The 24,687-nt window shown below is 37.9% G+C and overlaps 1 protein-coding gene across 3 annotated transcripts; it reads left to right on the forward strand.

The window, feature by feature from the left end:
- The first annotated feature begins 1,231 nt into the window (after positions 1-1,231).
- Positions 1,232-22,765, forward strand: samsn1a (SAM domain, SH3 domain and nuclear localisation signals 1a). 3 transcript variants are annotated; one of them, XM_038268016.1, is made up of 15 exons: positions 1,232-1,372; positions 4,142-4,309; positions 4,659-4,705; positions 5,509-5,549; positions 8,091-8,174; positions 9,567-9,661; positions 10,312-10,432; positions 11,290-11,714; positions 16,414-16,494; positions 16,710-16,838; positions 17,214-17,331; positions 17,411-17,562; positions 17,653-17,874; positions 18,789-18,936; positions 22,207-22,765. In XM_038268016.1, the coding sequence occupies exons 1-15, from the start codon at positions 1,349-1,351 to the stop codon at positions 22,359-22,361; spliced, it is 2,010 nt and encodes a 669-aa protein (XP_038123944.1). In that variant the 5' UTR covers positions 1,232-1,348; the 3' UTR covers positions 22,362-22,765. The 3 variants fall into 3 exon arrangements, with proteins under 3 accessions (XP_038123944.1, XP_038123945.1, XP_038123946.1); XM_038268017.1 differs by lacking the exons at positions 1,232-1,372; positions 4,142-4,309 and having other exon boundaries at positions 18,789-19,044; positions 22,207-22,340; XM_038268018.1 differs by lacking the exons at positions 1,232-1,372; positions 4,142-4,309; positions 4,659-4,705; ... (3 more) ...; positions 10,312-10,432; positions 11,290-11,714 and adding an exon at positions 15,227-15,486.
- Positions 22,766-24,687: the final 1,922 nt, after the last annotated feature.

Below are 24,687 nucleotides of genomic sequence, written 5' to 3' on the forward strand. Positions count from 1 at the left end.
ATTGCATTGAATGTATTATCTTTTTGATAATTACAATTCTAATAAAGTTATTGTTTTTGTGTTTCGTTTTGTATCTATTTTGATTTAGGAAAAAATAAACTAAGCGAATGTTTAAAAAATTAACAGCCAATGCACGCGTGCAGAATATTATTCTTTCTTTTTTTAATTCTTATATTTTTTCATGAAGTACAGCCAGAATGTAGTCTGATATTAGCTGTTTACCCAAACAAGGGTGATTAGTGGCTCTCCTTTAGCTTCCTATGTATTCAGCCAACTGACCAGCAGTGCACAGCAACAGATGGTAAATATTAAAGATGTTGTGTTTCTCAAGTGTACAGTCATTAAAACATTCACATCACAACAGCAAATTCTCCCATTATTCCTTAACTGGACTTCAAAACAACAGAACCTTTTTGTGGATTATAAACTGTCCATTATAAAATCTTTGACATGTTGAACTTCAAGTTTTTGAACAATTTATCTCTAACAGCAAACTTTACTAATGATAAAAGGTCAATTCTACTTATTAAAGCTACATTGGGTTCTACATAAGTTAACTGTACAGGCATGTTGTTAGGTTATGTGGAGATTTTTAGAGGACCCAAATGCAGAGACGGAAGCTGAGGTGGTTACTTTCAGATTTATTAAGGAGCAATGGCAACAGAAGGATAATTTCAGAAAAAAACGATCAAGGAACAGAGGAACCAGAACAAATGGGAACACATGGGTTAAGGAGGGAATGAAGAAATGAAGAGAATGCAGCACTGAGTAACTGCAGAGAAGGAGAATAGATATGCCAAACAGAACAAAGAATGAAGTGATCAACTGATAGGGAGCAGGTGTGGACAGAAGGATCTAGAAGGGAGCTAGGGGGAGGTGACTGACACAAGGATGCAACAGAGAGTAAACAAGAAAGACATCAATTTTCGGTTTGCCTTTATCCAAGCTGGGGTCGTGAGGGATGCTGATTCCTATCTGTAGTTTTCAAAAGAAATACATAAGAACTCAAATACAACCAGAAAACAACTAGAATCACACAAAATGGAAATGAGACTTTGAGAAATATAAATGAAAGAGAGGAAAATGATTCAAAACAGCGACGCAATCTGTTGCCCCCGCAGCAGCGAGGGTTTGTTGTCATGAGTGTGCTCTGCCACAGCTGATAACGTAATGGTGGTCCATCTATTGGATTAGGTCAGGGATTTCTCTGTGGTATTAATCTGTGAAGACAGCAGGCGACCCGGGCTGGGCTCACTCTGAGCTGTTGTGTCTCTCAGCCTCTGTCTGTCAGCAGGCTGTTTCTGCTCCATCCGACTCCCCGAACAGTGCAGGGCACATCGCAGCCAAAATGAACCTTTTCTGCTTTTCACTGGTAAGACACTCTTCTTACTTTATGACCAAACTGCTCAGAAATGTAAATGTTATGCTGAAGCAAGGAGGTTAGGAGCAAGGAGTTGAATTTTGTTAGAAGGCAACCCATGGTATTTGCAAATGACGTGAACTTTTCTCCAGAGCTAGACATCCAAAATCATCTAACAGTGACTCTAGAAGGATGAAACTGTCCCTGTTTAGATAGTCATGTGATTTCTCTAAGTTAAAAAAAGTCTGAAGTCAGTTTCGCTTTCCAATAAGTCCTCAGCTCAGCTGATGGAGAAGTTTTAAATACCAGTTTAAGCTCATTTGTTTTCTTTGGCTTTCTTCCAAAATGCCTCTTGATTCTTCTCCACAAAGAAATATAATATGTTTGCACGTACATTCAAGCCTGCAATTGTGTATCTAGGTGAGGTCTGTTGCTTAAGCAGCGAACAAAGAAATCTTTGATAAGTAAAGGCACAAAGATTGATCACACAGTACGACCTCAGTTTGTCCCAGCTGTCATAGTGCAACTGGTTAAACACTTGTACAGAATAATCTTTTCCTTTTTGTTTCTCAAGTGCATGTTAAGGTGCAATTTAAGTTAAAAAGAAACCTCTCTAAAAACCGTCAGTGTTTATACCACGACAGTGGAAAATCACAGGATGGACAGGAAAGCTGAGGAGGGACGTTGGATGTTTGTTCTTAGAAGGAATCAGAACATGGCCAACAATTTTAATCCATCTAAAAATCTGCTCAGATGAAACTCAATCCTCTGCTACATTTATTATTGACAAGCACAGTTAAAAATGGATTTGAATCTGTTTCACATGTGTTAGATCCTCAGAAAAACCCTAACCCTAGAACAATTTAAATGCAACAAACTGAAAGGTAGGTTAATGTGTCATGTTCCATATTTATGAATATTTAAATGTGGTCATGCTAGATCTAGATCTCTGGCTTTGTAATCTGCCATAAATGGCAACACAAACCAATGGATAGCATGGGCATATGTATTACTTACATATACTTATGCATCATTATATACATATATTAATATGTATTTCTTGTTTTATACTTTCTGTTTTTACTATTATTGATGATATAAAGTATTGAAAATTGTTTAGCTATTACATCAAACACAGGCCTAAAAATAAGACTGACCCAATATTAAAGAGGGATATTATACAGTATAGCAAACTGCGCTGCTGAAACAGTAATTAGATTCAGTCATATTTCAGAGGTTTAATCCAGCATTATTTAATAATCCCAAAGGAAGAACAATAGAAGAGTAATACTGAGGGTAAAGAAATCTCAATGATAATTTCAGTTTAAATCTTCAAAGGGAAATTACAGGGTAGCAAATTCTAATCATGATTTTTTTTACTCAACCATAAAGACAAACAATGCTGTCTATTAAGAAAAAAAAAAATAATAATAATAATAAAAACTGATATAGGCAATGTATTTCTCTTTTCTACACTCAGTGTTTAGGACATGAAACGAACCAAGTCTTATAGAGTACAATATTTTTTTTTAGACCGAGTCTTCAGGGTCCATTTTTGGCTGGATCCATCTGTCAGGTTGTGTGGAGGATTTAGAGGTGGTTACTTGCAGATTTAATAAGGAGCAGTGGCAATAGAAGCATAAATGCAAAAATAACTGATTAAGGAACACAGGAACCAGAACAAAGGGGAACACATGGGTTAAAGAGGGAATCAAGAGCATCTAGCCAACAGTAACTGCAGGAGGAGTATAAATGCCAAACAAAACAAAGACTATGGTAATTAACTGAATGGGAGCAGGTGTGGGCAAAGGGATCTAGAAGGGAGCTAGGGGAATGCAGACTGACACAACGGGGCAACAGAAAGTAAAAAAGAAATACATAAGAACTCAAATACAACCAGAAAACAACTAGAATGACGTAAAATGGAAATGAAACCAATTAGCTAGAAAACACAGAATGACATGAATCAAAGTGTAACTCAAAAAGAAAACTTAAACAGAACAAAAAAGTGCAGAATCATGACACATATTACAACTAGGACAAAAAATAAACGATAGGAATAAGTAGAAAATGTTTTCTTCAACTTCCTATAATTTAAACATCTGAGAAATATAAATGAAAGAGAGGAAAACAATTCAAAACAGGGACTCAATCTGCTGGAGGGTTTGTATCAGGAGTGTGTTCTGCCATTGGTGTATTTCTCTTTTCTACACTCAGCATTTAGGGTATGAAAAGAGCCAAGTGTTGTAGAGTAAAACATAATGTTTTAGACTCAGAATGGATATCACTCTGAAATTTGCTTGACATCTTGAGAGAGGTTGTTCCACAACCATGAGGAAGGAAAAAGTCAAAACACAGCCCTCAGTAGTTTCTTCTAGCTGTCGGATCTTTTAGAAGGTAGATGCCCTGAGATGGGAGAACACAGGATGCAAAAAACAGGTACAAACGAGATAAGAAGGTGCCTGAAGAACTATCCACCCTGCACTGGAAAGTGTTTGCATTTCATTCTTCCCTGGACAGTAAAGGGTTTATAATTTCTATTAGCTTGTATTGTAGATATTATATTGAAATTATATTCACTACATCCATTACAATCTTTTAATAATAAATCCAGAAATGTAACAGAGTCCAGAGCCTTGGCGGTTTGTTTATAAATTTGACTCAGTTCTCTGTTTGATAAGTTTTTCGATACGACATGAAAAAAAATCTTTACTGTATCGATCATAGCTTAAAAAACCCAAATTAATCAATCATTTCTTTTTTGTGTCCACCTGTCATCAGGAGGGCTCTATGGACAGCCTGTATGAGGCGGTGCAGAGCTCTGCCGATGGCCCGCCCGCGCCCATCCCCAGTCGCTCGTCCAGCCGCTCCTGCAGCCGCTCTGGCAGTCCAGCCGTCCTGCTGGATGACAACGCCAGGTGGAGAGGCTCTGGAAGGTCTATATCCATGGTGAGCAGGGCAAGGATCCATGAAAACTTCAACCTACCTACAACAGGGCAGGATGAGAACAAAGTGTGGGTCAAATCCATGTCTTACTGGCTTTTGTGGAGTCCCAACATGTAAAACTGCATCAAAACAGCTGATTATCAAATGATGAAGATGCAGCATCGACCTGACAGCTGCTTCTGAGGCCAGATCTTCCTCAATGTAGAAATGAATCAAATATTCCTCCTATGTTTAAAGTAAACCTTAGAGATTAAGGTCTATAAAATACTATTTATTGAACAAATCAGTTGAAAATGTAACAATACAGTTGTTTAATGACCTTTAAACACAAAAGGGTTTTATTTTCCAACAGGATATGCCACAGAGACATGAGGCGAACTCCAATAAAAAGAAAAAAAGGTAAGCTCATCAGGAAGAACGTCCAACATCATACTACATGCTCTTCCTAATATCTTTTTATATCTTTGGTCTATTTTTTCTATATTTATAACATTCTATCACACACAGATTGAAACGGGAATGAAAGTAGTCTAATCCTGCTGCTCATTTAGGCTTGCGTCTATTTCCTACTCTCCCTCAGAATGCACATGCCAAAAAAGGCCCGCCCTGCAATTGAAAGGACCTTCTCATTGAGAAACAATAGAGCCTGAGAAGCTCCCCTGTTTATTTTCACTGAGAGCTTAATTCTATAAATCCCCTCTGCAGCAAAAACAGATCAGATCCTTTGCAGGGTTCTTCCTCTTGATTCTCACTATTTCAAACACTGCCCCACTTCAACTATAGGGATTGACAGCACATTTGAAATTGGAAGCTTAATATTCATTTTTGAGCTTCGCGGGAAGCTTTTGCCTTTTTTTTTATTTTATTTATTATTATTTATTTTTTTAGAAGAAAGACCCTGCAGATTGTCGGGCCAGCAGGAGGTAGATTATGGGGCTTTGGGCCAGTTAAACTAAGCGGATTCAAGGTCCCAGTTGCCTCACTACCTTTACTTCTTTGGCTTTGGTTTTCAAAGACACATTACTCTGTTTTCATACTGTTCCCTCTTTATAATATTGATACCATATATAAAAACCTGACTATCCACTCTGGTGATAACATTTTATACTCCTTCTTCTTATATTTATATGGATTTGTGCAAGTAGTGTAAAACATTACAAAAATCGTTGGATTGTTTAATATTCCATCTCCTTTCCTTTCAGTTCAAATATATCAAAGTCTCTGTCAGACAACGAAACACTGGGTGAGTACTAATGATTCAAGCACTTACTTTCACTACAAACCTTTAATTTTAGTAATTATTTTAAAAGGCCTGAAAAGGATCCCAAATTGAAAAATGCACGATTGAGTACAGGCATGTTAATAAAGCAGGTTTGACATTTAAAGGAAAAGTCCTGTCAGCAAGGAATAATCAATGGATCATTATCCATACCTAAAACTAATACATTTGCAGTGATTTAATGAATTTAGCATTAATCAGTAAAAAAAAATAATCATTGAGTCCGAGAGCGGCAATTTTTGCCCAAATATGGTAACACCTCACTCCTGCTCTTCCGGCAGTTAAGATTACAAGTGTACTTCAGTAAAATTCGCGAGAGCTATACTTAAACTGACAATTCCCACGTGCATGGTAGTTGGATGTTGTAATACAAGTGTACTTCAATAAAATTTGCGAGAGCTATAGTTAAACTGACAATTCCCATGTGCATGGTAGTTGGATGTTGTAATACATCAGGTAAAGTGAAAAAAAAAATTTGTTAATCCACCTTTCCGATTCATGATCCTCCACGGGTTCGTCGTTGAATCGCCTGCGTGAAGAGGAAGGATTTACCATCAAACTTCTGGTCAGAGAAAAACACTTCATAAGTTGCCAACATTTTAAAGAAGAATGTTTTCAGAATAATAGCGCTTTGTGACAATCACCCGATACAGCACTGGGACTTGCTCAACATCCGATACCGCACCAAGACCTCACAAACCGGTAGTTGGCAGTAGTGTTCTTTGAAAAACATGGATGTCTCAAATGAAATTACTCTTAATTAAAAACACTTATCATTTATTGAACAGTATGTAATAATTTTTTAGTTAAAATACTTTCAGACGTTTGAGTTCTGAATATGACCGGACCTTTCCTATAAAAATTAGTGTCTTAACTTGATCAGATCATCTCGAAACCTTAACTTTAATTTGTAATCTACAACTTTCTGTTTTGCTGTTGTATGAACATGATAGAGGTATAATTAGCTTAGCTACTTTTTAAGATAGGAAAGATAGGAGCACATCTAACATATGTAAGAAAGGTATGTGTACAACTGTTTATGTATATTAAGAAATGGATACAAGAAAATAACCAATGCCCTCCCCGAAATGAACTTGTAGCTAGAGCTAAAAGCTACGAGAAAGTAGGTACATTTTGTGTTTTACAAATTTCGAGAAACTGTCACTAATTTCCTGATGGACAACAACCAATTAAGAATGTCTTATTAGTGTCAATCACACTCGTATACATGCCGCTCATGCCCTCCCCACCACAAAATGCATAGAGTTGTTCAAGCTTATTGAAGTGTGCTGCAGCTGTTCTATGTAACGCAAAACCTGGATATTTGGTCTCTACCAGTGAATGTGCCATAACTGTTTATCACTCAATTGTTACCCTGCTCACCAACTTGCACATTTACAAGCACCTCTGAGGGGGGAAGAAGCTTTTTAGGGAGAGCTGCAGCACAGCAGAGAGTTGGAGGGACCTGTAAAATGTATTTGTTTAACATTTTGAGGCTAAATCCATGTTTTGTTTGTTTTGTTTTTTACAGTGGGCAATTCCCTACTGCAGCTTTTAAATGTAATACTAGAAAAAACAAAACAAACAATAAAAAACATCACAAACAAAGATTTTAAGATGCCAAAAATATTTTTTTGTCCCACACACAATCAAAGAAGTAAAATAGAGCAACCAGTGCTATATTGGCACTTAATAAGGCAATAATGGCTCCTATCGTTGGATAGCTGGCATCATGATGCTCTCAGGCTCCGGACCCAAATAGTACAAAAAGTTCTGATGTGAGAACCTATGACTCTGGATTGTGAGATTATAAAAATGCAGCTCTTTGTGCTCCACATTAAGGGAATGGTAATGAAGACCAAATACTATCATATCCGTATCATGGGTTGAGCAACAAATTGACAGAAGGGTTCTTAATATTTGTAGTAGGCTAGTGGTGATTTAGTAAAAAGTATTATTTTTTTCATCTAGGCTTTCTTTTCAGACTGAATAAATGTACTCAAACTAAAAACTGCACTGCAAAAATGATCTCAAAATGAGTAAAAATGTCTTAAATTAAGGGTATTTACCCTTAATTTGAGCAGGTAAATAAGATGATTTGCCAATGGAAGTAGTGTTTTTACTCTTGAAATAAGGTATCTAGATAAAATGCACTTGAAATAAGACAATGCAATTGTTTTTTCTTATTTTAAGTGTAAATTGTCTTGTTCCATTGGCAAAGTGTCTCACTTAAATCCTTAATTCAAGAAAAAATGCATTTAATTTAAGAAGAAATGACTTATTTAGATTTCATTTTTTTTTTGCAGTGTGGAAGAACAGAAAACAATTTAAATGATGAAGAAAATGCAATAAACGATAGGAGTAAAGAAAAATGTGATGTGTTTTATCTGAACTATAACCATGTATGCAGTGTTGTAACCTTGGCTGCTTGTCTAGTTGGAGCCCATTCAGGCTGGTGGCCATTTTTTATACAAAGTCCTTGGCTTCTGCCGCTCTCTACCGCAGATAACCCCGCCTGTAATACTGTGACGTGGCAGCATGCCAGGAGCAAAGAAGATTTAATCCACATCACCAACAATCACAATGAAGGTGAGCAAAATATAGGTTAAGCTTCCCAAAGTTTATCTTAGCATTCAGTCAGACAGAAAGCTTCACATTCAGATTTGAAAAATGATTTAAAAAGTACCTGACATTTGTATCAAATTTTAATGGACTGTCAGGTGATAGTTCACTTTTATTTATATGTAGCAAAGTATTAAAAAATAGTCAAAACATGCAAACTACACAGTGTGTCTGTTAAGCCTCCTTTTAAAATAGCTTTGTACAAATAAATCAGAAAAGTATTTACGGTGATGCACCAAATCACAAATATAGGATTTATGATTTTTTTATAAACTGCTTCTTTAGATACAATGATATGAAAATAGTTCATGTCATGCTGGCATCTATCAGTATGTGGAAAAGGAAACAGTGAACAGCATTTGGGAAAGTTAACAGCCAGGGGGCAATCTGGTCATCGGTGAGATTGTCATGATTGGGAATAAGAGAAGAATCTATACACAAACACAGACTGAGGTTTTCTGCTGTGTTTTGAGCTCCACACGTCTGTCCTTTTATCTATTTTCTGGTGACACAAAGGTCATACTCTGAAAATTCCTTCATTTTAAAAACATTACAGTTGTTACATGAAGTCAGACAGAGATTTTCAAAAGGGAGGATACTGAGGATAATTTGATTTAATCAAAACACTTTATTAATCCCAAAGATAATTTAATTGTTGAAGTAACTCACAGGCCTTTCTTAACATTCAGCAACAGTTCAACATAACATAATATTCAATAATTAAACTTTTAAGGTTAGAAACAACAAAAGCATTGGAATAATTTTAATGTATTGTTGCACAATTTCATCTTTTCTGTTTTTTCTCTGCTAATTCGAGTCGATTTTAATTATGAGCTATTTAATTCTGTCAAGGAAAGAAGGGGCCCTCTTAAAAGCCCCTAGTGCAGTATCCAATATGGCTGCCACATTAAGGTAAAACATATAGTTTAAAATGTAGGTAAGAATATTTATTTGAATTTGATGGTGTTCATTTCATTTAATCAGCTGCAGACAATAAAAACTCAATTTTGACCATGTTCCTGTTCAAAACCAGGGGATTACATTTCAGCTAGTACTTGGAAACATTGCAATTAGCCAGTCCTACTGGTTTTCAGTATAAACTCGGGCTCCTTTCCTGTGCAACATTACTTATAAATTCAAACAGCTGTCTTTAAGAAGCTAAGCGCAGCATGACCCAAAGTCCAGTTCTTTAACTTTTGAACTTGTGAGCTGTTAATGCTGATGTTGCCACTACTTACTGGTGTAGAAAAGGCATAATATGAAAGATTTATTCCAGGGATTGTTTGTTTACCTCAAATTTTAGAAACAGTTTTTTTTCATACCTTTCCACCTCCATATTTCTATTTTTGTCCTTTATAGAAATGCGAAAGCCTAAACACCAGACAGATAAAAAAGGAGGTAAAGGAGGACATCATACTGGCACAAAGAAAAGAGAGAAACAACAAGCCAATCAGGTAAAAGAAAACTATCAATTGCCAACAGAACAGGAGCTTTCATTACTCTATCGAATCAATTCTTGTTTTTCTAACGTTCTTTTCCCTTGAAATCCTTAGAAAGTAGACATGTCTGTAGACATAGATGATGATAAAGCAACAATAATTCACCACAGATCTTCACTGACCTCATGATGTTGGACTGTGTGTAAAACAGAGAATCAGTTGACTTAGCAGGGAGTTCCATCTGCTTGTGACCCGGTTTTCTGAAGCGCACAGTGATCAGGTTTTAATACGACACAGATGGTCCTAATGGAGGCCCTGCTCTTATTATAATGACAGGGACTCTTTGCAGGGATGTGTGTGGGCGGGATGAAGGTTTATATACCCGGTCAGGCTGTGCCCAGTATGATTAATGCCCATCATAGTGAGAAGTAAACAAAGCAGAGCTTGCCAGTACTGGATCAGATGCTGTTTTCACTGCCTCGCTAAGAGCCCGTCTGGCTGCAGCGATAGTGCTCCTAACTTTCTGTATATGGTAACAGCAGGCCTCAGAGGCAGACTCAGAAATGTATGCGTACATAAAAGTAATAGCACCCGGAATAGAAATTGTGAGAAGGGGGAATAATTGAGGGTTTTTGGAATCGTTTTAAACGGCTCTGTCATTTTAGGGTGTCCATAACAACGGGTTGATTGAGTCCAAACCTGCTGTCAGAAAGAACCAACGGAATGGAAAAAAGCCAGGTGGAAGAATTGTGAAAGATGGGTCTAAAAAAACTCACAACAACAGAGGTAAGGAGTGTTACTTCTCTGACAAAAACATTTCTGCCATCTGCAACTTCTTCGCTACCATTTGAGAGAGAAACACATGTGCATGTGAGCGGGTCACTTGAGTTCAGGATTTTTAACCTGTTGCCACATTTTCAGTGGAGAAGAAACAGTCATCAAATAAAAGCACAACAAAAACTGACTCATCCATTAGATCATTGCAATATTTCCTCTTTTTCTGATGTTTCTTGGGGACATGAAGCCTTCCTGCCGAGTCTCCTCTAACCCATTACCAGATATCTTTAAATATATCTTTCTTACACAGAGTGCATTGTCAATTATTTTGTTCCAATTGAACCTTTCTACCTCACAGTTGAACAAAGCAGTACAACAAAAGCAATTTGTCTTTTTTCATTAATATCAGAAAACTGCTGCCAACTGTATGTCTGAATTCAGCCATCCTCTTTGAAGAATCATCTTTTGTTGCAGTTATATCTATAAAAAATTTGGATAAGCCACTAGCAGCTATGTTAAGCTATGGACAAACCATTTAGTTCATTCTTCTTTATAAAACAGCTCCAGCTTTGAATCGATTGAGAGCAACTAGGGTTAATCAGCTCTTCTCGGTCACATGTCAGTTTTAGGCCTTGACTTAACTGAGTAATATGACAGAGTATGAAGGTGCTCTGATCTAAACAATGATCTGATCTAAACAATATAAGAACCTGACTGATTAAACACTTATCAGAAGATGTTAAAAATCTAGTGATGTTTAAAACCAAACTATGTTTGAAACTTCTCCAGCAATTTCATCCTTACCCTGTCTGCTCTGCTCCTTGTAACTCTTGATACTTTTGCAAACTTTCCTCCTTCTCTTTCAGTGTGTTCACCACCACGAACAATGAGTCCACCTTTAGGACTGCACTATTTGGACTTGCCTTACACATCCAGGTCAGACAGAAGGCTGTACATTGGCAAATCCTCCACCCTCCCCACTCAGGAACACACAACTTCAAGCCGCTGTGCTGACATGGTTAGTCTACCTGGAGGAGCAACACCTACCCACCATCAGCAGTGGAGTAACTCAGCGGACAGTAGCCATGCCTGGGGGACCGTAGAGCACACCTGCCGCCGGCCCCTCACAGAGTACTGCTTGCTTTCCCATGAGTCTGCACTGTTACATGAAAAGGAATGGTGTGGGAGACACCAGTTGGAGATAGACCAGAATGGAAGCCTAAATCGGAACTGCCACCTTCTCCCTAAGGTGCCACGATCTATCACTGAGGTGGATCTGTCAGAGTCCAATGTAAGCAATGACTATTCTTCTTCAAACCCCCCAAAAAAGGACAATTATTAAACAATCATTTAACTATAGACATGCAGACGTGTTCCCTTAAACTTTACATAAAGGTTTGACACAGTACATCCTTGGATTTTTGTTTTCCCCTTCACTCTGTGCTGTGCCTTAACATGGTCCCATAATGACCAAATGATACCACGGGAGCCTCTCATTTGGAGGCTGGTTTACTTTAAATGCTCCCTCTATGATGGTGGACCTCCATGTATTAGAGTCTTTAGGTTTTGGGGATGTTTCCCCAAAGAAGATTAAGGACCAGTTACATTAATCTTTGTAACAGGGTGGGATGTTTTAACCACCAAAGCATGCCCAAAGTCGCACCTCGAGGGCCGCTGTCCTACAGGTTTTGGAGGTTTCCCTGCTTTAGCACAGCTGATTCTGATTATTGCAGTTCAGCAAAAGCCTGTTAATTAGCAATCAATGATAATCAGCTGTGGTGGTGCAGGGAAACCTCTAAACCATAAAATCTTCAAAAAGGAGTCATAACCTGGTGTTTGGCTTTTATAGCCCTTCCAAAATTCATGTTTAATCATTTTTAGGAGAAAAAAAATGTATCAAATTGGGCTCATTGAGAGCCCTTTTTTTTCCTCGCAAGGGTACATGTGAGAATTTGCCCTGTGTGTATGCGTGTTCTTGTGGATGTAGAATAAGCAACATTAGCAGCTTTGCAGTCAGTCACTGACGAATGGAATCACCACTTTTGATATAGGAATAGGTATAGTGATAGCAAGGTGGACTAATGTTAGCGGCATTCCAGTATTGACGTCGATACGAGAACATAATCGTACTTCATGGAAACCCGCACTCGTGGCCTTTCCTAAATTGCATAACCTGCCAACACGAAAAAACACATGCAGCGCTCACACTATGGATTTTCCAAAAGGCTTTAGGTAAAGCCCAACACCAACATAGACATTTTAGGATGAAAACGTGTTTCTAGGTGACAACTCCTTGAAGTTAAAAAATAAATCTGAATAAACTAAAGGTGTTCTGCAAATATGCATTTCAGGGTACAACCCAAAATATCTAAGGGATTTTTTAAGGTAGACCCAACCAAATAAGTGAATAATCCTGATGGGAAGGAAAGTAATACATGGATGTAATACATGATGGAAGGAAAGTAATACATACAGCAATCTGTTAATATTGTATTTTATTTTAATCAAAGGTTTTTCTGGCTTTTGTATTCCAACCACTTTACTCTGCAACCCCTCAATAAAATCTGGTAAACAGTTAACTTTAAAACCCAACTGATTAGTAACTACAGAGTATCTGTGTGTAAAATTGGTGGGAACTGAACTGCCATAAGGCACTATGAAGACCAAAGAATACAGCAGAGAAATCAGCAGGGTTAAATCATTAAACAATATCTCTATATCATCCATTATTATATTATCCAGAATTAGAAACAGAATTTGGAACAACCTAACTAGAAAAGGCAGCTGTCATTAAATAATGTTACAGCGATTAAAACATGCATGTCAACAGAAGAAGTGGTGTCAGTTAGAGCTGCTGAAATCCACACATCAGGTGAGACTCTTTCAAAGCAACTCGTCTTTTTTAAAAGTGTCAAAACAGGAAGGAAGGCTGCAATACGTTTTCTTTGCAGTTTATTACAAAGTATGTAGAGAACACAAAACACTTAGAAGTTCTTCCGTCAGATTAACCAAAATTGAGCTTTTTGGGCCAACATAAAAAGTCAGCAAAAGCAGGGAAGACCTGTTAGAGACCTGAAACCATTCTTCCCACTTAGCTTTTATGTACTACTTTCTTTTCACCTCATTGAAAGTATCAATGACGTATTATTTTATTGCAGTGCCGCAAAATGCTGCTTATTTTTGATGTTACCATATAGAAATCTTAGCTGGACTTGTTATCCATTTCAAATGAAGCATTGACTGGATTCTGCCTCTGTATGGTGATTACTTGCTGATAATACCACATAGTGGACCAGACGGAGCTGGAAGGGTATTGCTTTTGCAAACAATAGACAGTTCTTAGAGTGTGACCCTTGATGACGGCCAGTAAACACGTGCGGGATTCATCATGTGTCACACAAAGCAGGGGTCAAAGCTTAACATTTTATTGGAGAAAACAATCAAAGATTAATACATGATCCTGTGTAGAGATTTGGAGCTGGTTATGAAGCCTTAGAGAAACCAGTTCTGGATGACAAATAGATCTAAAACATTGAGCCAAAACAGGAAATGTTAAGTTTAAAACTAATAACCTGTTTTTATTATACATACATGGACAGTATTTTATTTTCTTAGATGCTTCTTTAGCAACATTTGGCATGATATTATCTCCCAATTTTAAAAGTATACAATTCTTTATAAAAAAAATAGAAACATAATTTCCTTCAGTCTTATGCCCTAATGTTGCCCTTTGGCACAGTTTTGGTCAAACTGTAAAACCTCAGCGTATCTGTGTAAAAGGTTCCATTTTGTTCCATCTTTCTGCGTCTACATCCTGACTATTTTTTAAATGCTAGCTTTAAAGTCATGGTCATTTATTTGATCTTTAAAGGTACAGAAAGATTGAATAATTCAGATAATTTTACTCGGAGCAGATAGTAAAGTGTTTCCCATTTTGCAGAAAGATGAACAATTGCATCAAAATGGAGCAAGAAGTCTGAGACATCTTAGATAAGAAATCCTAATCTGAATAGCCAGAGGTTCAATGGTTGAGGGCAGCTGGATTAGGCCCCAGCTTTGTCTGTGGAATTTCCTTTTGTATAAGCGATCAAATGAAACCAGCTGCAACTTAACACAGGAACAAATCCCCGGTTACTGACAGATGCCGATTCCTTTGTAAAATGCAAGCTGTCTTGCATTCAGCAGAAGGTCCCTCTGTTTGGTTAAATTTAATCATTTGAAACTAGCAACTGAAATCAGGATTGTGCATCTAATTTGTTTCCAAGCTAGGATATGATACCTGTTGTCAGAGAAACCGGAAATTGTTTCAACATGACAAAGTTACCACTTTGAGCTGTTCCTCTGTCATACGTGAGCACTTCCTCTAAAGTCCTCACCCCACATGAAGAAATGATTTGTAACTCAAGCATCATTTACCATAATCCACTTCCTCATTGTTGATGAAAAAGGGATATTTTCAGGATTTTATTTTTTTCTACATTTTCTTATATTTTTTTACTTTCACCTTCACTGAAATGATATTGCCTGAGATATATTGGCACCGAGGGAATAATCCCATTATTACCAAAATGACCAGCAACATTACGTGACTGGCTTTTACTCATTGAAATTACTGACCCAGCACTGCCTGGATTAACCGCGTCTACTCTACACTGGTTGCTGATGTGATGTAACATCATTCTCATTAAACTGTCGGAGATGATATCAAACAACATTTATATTACAAACCCTAAACTGAGCTGTTCCTGGAAGTGCTTCGCTGTTGTGTTTTTTAAGATGGCCACAAAATGCACACTTAAGCATTTGTATTTTTCCCTTTCAAAGCGATACTGCAGCAAAAGACACAGCCAGTTGCCTCACATCCTGTGTTTTGTGAGGAAGTGGACTAGTCAGCTCATCAGCCAGTCAGTCTGAGAGTTAGTTAACACATCGTTGTCAGATCAGTGAGGTGAAGGCGAGAAAAGAGCAGGGACTGGCTGCAACAGCAAGAAAACAAACAGCTGAAAATGTTACAAAGAGCAGCATCAAATGTGTCAGACAAAGCAAGGAGCAACAAACCAAAGGTAGGTTAAACACACTAAACCTTGCTTAGAATGCTGGTGGAAAAACATGAGTAAAAAAAAAAATCTACTTTTACATCAACTTAGTAACACACTGCAAAAAAGATCTAGAAATAAGTCAACGTTTCTTAAATCAAGTGTATTACCCTTTATTTGAGTAGGTAAATAAGATGATGTGCCAATGAAATGAGTACTTTTACTCAAATAAAATAATTAGATAATATTCACTTTAAATAAGAAAATACAATTCTTTTTTCTCCTTTGAAATGTAAATTGTCTTATTCCATTGGCAAAGTGTCTCACTTACCTCCTCAATTCAAATCAAAATACACTTATTTAAAAAATAAAAATGACTTATTTAGATTTACATTTCTTCCAGTGCAATTTTTTATCTCACCGTTAAAAAATGTATTTACAATCAAGCATTGTCTGTTTTGCTGTCAAATCAAGATGTGAACAATTATTGACAAACAGATTTTAAGAATGGGTCCTTTGTGAAAACAATTTGTTCTGTTCATGTCATCGCTGCACAGATCTAAGCAGTTTCAATCCGTTGTTAACTCAATCTCCCGGACGGCTGTCTAGGAGGGTAGAGCTCATATTTAACCAGGATTTTCAAGGATTAATCATTTATATAATTATTTTGGTGCTGTGGTCAGGGGATGATGTGTGCCAGCGGGATAGTTTTGGAAGAGATTATGATGACTATTAGTTTTATGAAAAATTTTGAGGGCCAGAGACTGTATGAACAACTGTTTGTTTTAAATCTGCAAATACTTCTTCAAAGAAACACGTAAAAACAAATGATGTAAAAAGAAAAACCTAAATGTCTTATATGCATATCTTTAAAAAAAATAATCCAGCCTTTTGCTAGCCAGACAATCATAGGAAATAGATTCACAAACAGGTTTGTTTGTTTTTTTCTTTTAGCGTTCTACGAGCTTTGGCAGATTCGAGGGCCTCAGACACCACTCTTCACATGCCAAAACAGAGGAAAATGGGACAAACACGGTTGGTGGACGACTTTGTTTTTCTCTGCATTCATATTTTAAACCGTAATAATACTAATAATACAGAAAAAATATAGATATAGATATTATTGCACAGCTTTTTTTTTATTTGCAAGTCATTCTTTTCAATCAGGAAAATAATGTGTGTTTAAGGACCAGAAACACAAGTGGTTTGTTAAATTTCCGTTTTTTGTCTGTTCACCTTAACCCTCGCAGGTCAGAGAAGAGTCTGATGGTCCAGACCCTGCAAGATCAGCAGGGCTCGGCAAAAAGATGAAAGAGATCTCACTAACCATGAGGAGAAAAATGGGCAGAAAGCACATCAAGTCTCTTTCAGAGGAGACAGTGAGTCACTTTTAACTAACTTTCACTAGCTAAGATGCCTTTGATTTCATGTATATTAGGGGTTCAGCTGACACATAACCAAAAAAAACCCTCGTACCTGCTGCATTTACGCAGCCCTGCAGTGTTTTTTATCATCCTCATCTCGTACAAACCCACATCCTCACGCGTGACGCCAACCTTGTCAACAGTAAAATGCAGCTTTTTATTCTGACCTTCGCAAAACTAGAGAAAAAAAATATCCTCTTTCCGCAAGTTTCACTGTTACGCAGATTATGAGATGAGAACAGTTGCACAACCTCTGTCTTTATGTGATCATTTTAGTGTGTTTCTACTCTGAGCTCCTTCTGATTTCTTTTGTCATTCGGTTTGATCCAGGGGGATGACACAGACAAAGACCCAGAGGCAGAAACAGACAGTAGTCCACAGGTGGAAAAAAGCTCTGCAAACACAAGCAACTCATTGGAGAGTCTTTGCAGCGGCCAGAGCTCCTCCAGTGAGTGTCTGCATCTGATCATCATAACATGATGCTTAAGAACCTGAGCTGTGTTTTAATCATGTGTTTTCCCTTTCAGGTGGCATCACCAGCGAGTCCAACGGCTCCGGTCAGAGAGACAGTCTGAAGCTGGAGGAGGACGGCTCTTATCAGGGCCAGTTCTGTGGTCGGGCTCGGGTCCACACCGATTTCGTTCCCAGTCCGTATGATACAGACTCGCTGAAGCTGAAGGTAGATTCCTGTTAAATTCTCCAGTTTTGACCAACAGATGTTGAGATTGGAACAGAAAATAACTTTCTGATCTTAACTGGTATTTTACAGGCTGGTGACATCATCCACATTATCAGCAAGCCTCCGATGGGCATCTGGACTGGCATGCTCAACAACAAAGTGGGGAACTTTAAGTTTATCTACGTGGATGTTTTGGAGGAGGAGAAGGAAAAGGAGGCTGAGGAAGAAACTCCAAAGATCAGACAGCAGAAGCTGTGCAGGAGGCCACGACCCAAAACACTGCTGGAGTTACTGGAGCGGCTGAACCTAGAGGTTAGGACAGGTTCTAAGGAAGTTTGTTATGATGAGCCAAAACTAAATTATGGATTTTAGCTTAGGAGATTAAACCAGACTTTTCAGAAACAAGTAAAATCAAAGCTTGATCTCACAACTTTTAATTTGAATCACAAAGACATTAAGGGAGTTTTTTGGAATTTCCATGGCTGTCAAAAAGGTTTAGGAAGCAAATGACTCCATCAACCACCTTATTTAATATGAATCTAGATTTTTGAACTTTCCTAATTGCATAATAAAGAGATTTCTTATGTCTTTGTCCCTGAGGCTGAAAGCGTGAGACCAAAGCAAACGTTTACCACATTAAAAGTACTCCTACTCATTGCAGCTTAAAGAAAGGATTTTTTATGAATCTTTGAACCTTTGTTAGGTTTGCATCGGATGATTGTTCACAGATGCTACAGATATTTACATGTTTGAGGAAAGTCACATAAAACGACCAGGCTTCTAGCTAGCCTTAGCAACACACTGTTTTAGAACAACCCTGATGTGAAAAATCTTATGAATCTTTTTAACCATGACCATTTATAAATAGTTAACAGAAACTAATACTTACTCACAGCAATCCTTGGGTATGAAACATGTTTTGAGAACGGATTATGAATGTAGAGTTACTGTTCTCCTTCTCACTACCGTATCAATACCATGCCCTAGATTAGTACTTCATCATAAAGTACAATTGAGGGCCCCCAAATATAATAAGTGTACTAAACTAAAATGTGTAAATGTCAGAGGTTTGCCTTATGGATTTGCCTCAGACTATCAATTTGTTTTAGACTTTAGTACTAACTAACTAATCTGGATTTATGCTAAAGAAGTCATTTGGGTTATCATCTGCAAACTACTTATAAGCTCCCTTTGAAATATCCCATCAATTGCTTGTTTTGTTTCAGGAGTACGCCTCTGCCCTGCTGCTGAATGGCTACCAGACAGTGGAGGACCTGCTGCACCTGCAGGAGAAGCACCTGATAGAGCTGAATGTCAAGGACCCCGAACACAGGCGAAAGCTTCTGGCCGCAGCCGAGTGCCGCTATGTAGAAGGTCAGGAGCAGCCCACGCATTCATCACCTCAACATGACTCACTGATCTTAAAGACCTCCTAACCTTCAGAGCCTTACTCCGCCCACATCCAATGTTTGAAAACTGCAGGTAAAGGAGGTGACGCCTGGCAGACCAGGGAATCTGTGGGATGTGAGGGCTGGACGTGGTCTATGTTGTCCGCAGTAAATAAACGCAAAACAAAGAACTGAACGCTAAGCTAATAAATCGCAAACCTGAAAATCATTAAAAAGTTTAGCGACAGCGCAACTCAAACCCTCTACAGTGCCATGTATTAGACAGAGGTGCTTTTATACCTCAGCTGCTGACGTCAGTTTTTTGGTTGATGTTACAAAGTTTGGAGCTAAAACCAGCAGTGAATCAAAAATCAAATGCAGTACTACAGTTAGGCATGAGGGCGGCGCCACATATACTATTCAAGACAAAAAAGGAGGCTTAAAATAAATGTGCAGCAAATGGTAAAAATATTGACCTGGAAATGTTGACAGCATTATAAGACATCCATCTATACTGGTTATTTAAGAATAAAAATAAAAATAAAAATAAAAATAAAAAGATGATTTGGGGATGGCAAAAACCGTATTGAAATCAGCAAACGGCTGGTTTCTTTTATTCCTGTTAATAAAACATTTTTGTTTACACAGTCACCATAGAGCTCAACAACATCGCCGGTAACCTTGCAGTTCTAGAGCATAAGAGTCATAGGGATGAATTATCAAAAGTAATTCTAAGATATTCTCCCTTTAGTGTTTTGGTTTTAACAATCTTAGCTTGTTAAAGGTGAAATTTACAGTAATTAGACTTACTAACAGAGAATAAGGGGAAACTACTCCTTAATTAGAAAAAGCTTTTTTTTTACAAAGCTGTAAAAAAAGAGAAAAAAAGAGTGTAAATCTCCAAGGCAATGATTCAAATATATTTAGTATGTTTGGAAAACAAGCAAGAGTTCATGCAGTTTCAGTGTTTATGCCTTTGACCAGCCTTTGCACGACACCAAGGTTCTCATTACCTTATCAGAAACTGTTTTGTTTCGGGAGAAGAACTGAAAAAAATTCCATGTTTTAATCATCTCTAGCTTAGACCATGCCCCGGCCTGCGTGCCACTCTGCACACAGCTTACCGGTGATTTCCTGTCAGTCAGACAGAAAGTGCTTAACAGGACAGAAGGTGTTCCTGTAATCTGCCATCTCAAGCCAGGAGGGCTGATTATCGCCCAGCTTTGAATGAGAGCTGAACTTGCACTCACTGCTGAACAGTGTTGGGCACGTTACTTTGAAAAAGTAATTAGTTATAGTTACTAGTTACTTCTCCCAAAAAGTAGGCCTAACTGAGTTACTAACTGAGTTACTCCACAATAAAAGTAACTAGTTACTAGTAAAAGTAACTATTGCGTTACTTTTGCGTTTCTCGCCCCCGTAAACCTCACCACCCGGCTCCCACCTTCTCGCCTGTGTTTCCAAAGCCAGCTGAATAGAGCGGACGACAAAGACAAGAACCTGCAGACAGTTTAGCATTTATTGCAACTCAACGTAAATGACATCAGAGGGAACGCGATGTGAAGTTTTATAACAGGACATTCAGGTCCGGTGAGTATATGAAATTAATAACTGGGGATGTCTAATTCTGAAATCCTGTGTGTTTGGGTTGTTATAGATACTGCAACATCTATCTATCTATCTATCTATCTATCTATCTATCTATCTATCTATCTATCTATCTATCTATCTATCTATCTATCTATCTATCTATCTATCTATCTATCTATCTAGATGTATACTCTGTGTGTGACATAAAATATGGATCTCCATCCCTGCCACAAAGGCCATCAAATAATGTTTAAAATAAAAAATACAGTAGGTTGAGAAGGCAGAGTATCCATCCATCCATCCATCCATCCATCCATCCATCCATCCATCCATCCATCCATCCAGATTTCTCCCTTTCTCCATATAGGCTATCATTTCTGGCTGTTGTCAGGTTCATTTGATCGTTCACGCTCTCCATAGTTCTCCTGTGGCGCGAGCACAGAGCGACTGTTGCGCGCCTTTAGCGAGCATGCGCGTTTCCTGTCGCTTGCGCGGTGACTCTTGCCGCCTGCGCTGTGTGGAGATGCAGAGGAAACCGTTATGTGATGGGGAAACGCAGCTCGACGTAACACCGGTATTTCCATGTGGAAAACGCTGTTTTGCTGCTGGAGTCATCCTCACTCTCCATCTCTCTGTCTGTGCTGTACGTTAACACCCACCAGCAGAAACACCCACCTATTCAACTGACAGACGGAATCTCATCCTCCCCTCTCTCATGACAAGGCGCGCACCTCTGGATGACCTAAAAAAATAATCTTTAATATCTCTTAAACAAAAGTAGAACAAACAATATTTTTTTCTGCACAAATCTGCACTAACGTTGCACTAACCATTCAGTCTATTTGCAGAGTTTTTTGACGTGGGTGGGGTGTCAGCTTCACGCAGCTGCGCACGAGTCCTATCATGAAAAAAGGTTCATTGTGTGACCTGAGTAACGCGCAGTAACGGGGTGCCTGCAATGGTAACTGCGTTATAGTTACAGTCAAAGTAATTAGTTAGATTACTCGTTACTAAAACAAGGTAACGGCGTTAGTAACGCCGTTAGTTTCAACGCCGTTAGTCCCATCACTGCTGCTGAATCAGAGAACTAGAACATTCACTAGTGGGGGGTCGTGGCATCCTGATGGAGATGCATTGAATGTGATGCAGAGAAGATGTGAATGAAGCAGACTGGAAGCTGCTGCTGGTTGTTTGTTTGCATGTTTGTTTGGGTGAGAGATTGAGCCCCAACAGATGGCGGCTGCTGCAGAAATGACCCTGCCAAGCCTGCTGATGTGGATGAGAGGGCACTAATTTAATCAAGCTGTGCTCCATTAGGTTAGCGCTGTGGTCAGGGGGATTATAGGAGCTTCTGACAAACTAAAAAGTGGAGGAATGGTCCCTGTTTGAGAAGAAGAAAAAAAAAAGAAAGAGGGGGATAGGATTGCTGATGCAAGATTTATTTGGATTTTTCTTCAGTCAAAGACCAATCAACATACTTTCGGGGTATTTATTTTCTTTATTTGAAAAAGAATTATGTTTCTACTGAGAAAAAGCTCAAATGAAAAGTTAGAGATTAGCGATCAGTTTCCACTCACTTGCCACAGTTGTTATCTCCTCCTATGTGGGCAGAAAACGTTATCTCTAACATGTTTTTTCACTAATTTGTTTTTATTTGCGGATGCAGGTGATGATACGAGCAATGCAGAGGAGCACAAATCCTCCCACGGCCAGCAAGAAGAAGACAGCGACTGTCCCAGAGACTCGGGCTGCTTCATCCCGTCAGAGTGTTCGGACACTAAGGAGGACGTAGAGCAGCCTGTAGACACAGCGGATGCATGAGGCGCTCATCTTATCGCACAGTTTCACAATGATTCTGATGATGAATTATAAGAATCCTCTCAACATGTAATGTTTACACCCCCTACTCTGACTCGAAGTTTGTATAACGTGAGAACTCCTTCAAAGATCCCTTAAGGAGGATAACGTCACCAAAATGCTAAATATTATCTCATCCTTTTGTTGCTTTATAAAAGTAAATGTTCCAAAGTTTGTTGATTTAGATTTTAAACAAATTACAGTATTAATTTGAGTCAGTTATATTTATTACATTCCAAATGATCCAATATTTTCTTTGCAATTCTTAAAGCCTTTATTTATCACAGATGCATCACTTTTATATTTCCCCTCTCAGTTTTTCTTTCCTCTGTATGTAGTGGTTCGAGTGAAGATGTTTGGATGACGGCATATATATATATGTATATATATATATATATATATATATATATATATATATATATATATATATATATATATATATATATATATATATATATATATATATATATACACTGTACATATTAACAAGTGTTTTTTTTCTGAGCAAGACTTTGAATGAGAGAGTGTGTTTATGTATCTGTAAAAGAGTAAACCCAATACGCTACTTAAGACATCTGTATTTATCTAATTTCAAAACCGTCTGTATATAAATAAATAAAACAGTTACCTATACTATATGAACTTGTGATTCACTTTTCCTGTAGCTTGCTTTCTGATTTTAAAACACAAAACATAATTGTTATTAATTACTATTATTATTGAACGTTTGATAATTTAATTGAAATAATAGTTATAATGACTGACTGCATTAATATTGTATCAATAATTATTACTATGAATCGTAGTATTAATCATAGCAGGAAAAGGCAGGGGAGATGTAGTGTAGGTTTGTAGTGGTTGCAGGTGTTCAAAAGCAACCAAAATATGTTTTTTTTTTTAAATATGGCGAATAGAACTCAACAATATTGCAACGTTCAAAGACAAGAGGAAAGCATTAAAATATGTTTCCCCTCAAAAATGAAAGAATGATTCCCAATTAGTAACATTTCCATAATTAGCTTTACATCATTTTTTTCCAGGACTTCAAAGCACGATTTTCCCCCCACTTTTCTGTATTTAGGTGTAACCCGTGGCTGAGGTGGAACCTAAATTACATGCAGACGTGGGTGGAGTAAGAATCACTGCCTCAACATAGTATTGTGAAATTAAGTAAAAATTTGCCACCTAATAAATTACTCAAATAAGGGCTTTGTAAACAAAACTACTCAAACACTGGGTGAATAATAGTTGCTCAGGATTTAATATTTAATAATATTCAATAAAATCCATCTCTATAATACCTAACTGATTCCAAAGAATCAGTTAAGTATTATAGAGTATTATATTAATATTTCAACCAATATTAAGACCTTACTTAAGTCATGCCTAACCCTAACATAAAAGTTAATTTACACCATACCTCTGGACTGATTTATTAAAAATGGAGGTTCACCACATTGGGAACAGCCTTCGGTCCCCACAAGCCCTGCTGGTCATAGAAGCAATGACAAAATTGGTTAGTTTGCTAGAAGAAACTACATTTCAGAAGATAACTGTTCAATTAGTGCTAAACGATAAAGACAAAACTTATATTTTATTTCCTCTTTCCAATGATCCTCATTCTAAATGAATCTCACAAAGAGATGGGTTAAAGTATCCACTACAGGTTATGGAAAAACAGCAGGTTCGAAAACCAGCGACTTCTGATGCATTTATATCATGCTTTAAAAAATTCAATTTAGGCAACTAGATGTGAAGTTTTCTAGAAGACATTTTGCCTCTCATCTAAATGGTGTCTTCTCTTCTAACTACTGGTGGGGTACTGGGGCTGAGATTAATATACTTTAGGTCTAACAAATAATTAGGGCGGACAGAAGGTGGCTTTGATCCCTCCCTCTAGATTGGCCAAGGAGGTCAGATGGGGGGTTCTGATGGGTCGTTTACTCCTTCCTCAAAAAAGTTTTCGGTGACATGCCTCATTTAAATGTGAGTCAGGTAAGGGCGGATGTGAGGGGAATCTTCTGGTTATTGTTCCTAAAAGTGCTTTGTAGGTGGGTGAAAGGTTATGTCTGTGATCACCTTTACCTCCTCTGTTTTTCCAGGTTGACAAAGCTGGCTTCCTTAACGCCTCTTTCAAACCATCTCTTCCTTTGCAGGAATATGGACGTTGGTGTCCTCAAACGAGTGCCCTTTAGTCTTTAGGTGTAGCTGAACCGTTAAGTCCTGTCCTTAGGAGTTGGCCCTTCTGTGCTGAGCCATGCACTTGTGCAGCGGTTGCTTGGTATCTACA

This window comes from Cyprinodon tularosa, unplaced genomic scaffold (genome assembly GCF_016077235.1).
Source record: "Cyprinodon tularosa strain WSP-4 unplaced genomic scaffold, ASM1607723v1 ctg69, whole genome shotgun sequence".
Lineage (NCBI taxonomy): Eukaryota > Metazoa > Chordata > Actinopteri > Cyprinodontiformes > Cyprinodontidae > Cyprinodon > Cyprinodon tularosa.

Excerpts from the sequence above, each read along its gene's own strand:
- samsn1a (XM_038268016.1), top strand. The coding sequence starts at position 1,349 with ATGAACCTTTTCTGCTTTTCACTG. Across the intron at positions 5,550-8,090 it reads GTCAGACAACGAAACACTGG|ATAACCCCGCCTGTAATACT; the intron begins GTGAGTACTAAT and ends TCTCTACCGCAG. Across the intron at positions 10,433-11,289 it reads AAAAACTCACAACAACAGAG|TGTGTTCACCACCACGAACA; the intron begins GTAAGGAGTGTT and ends CTTCTCTTTCAG.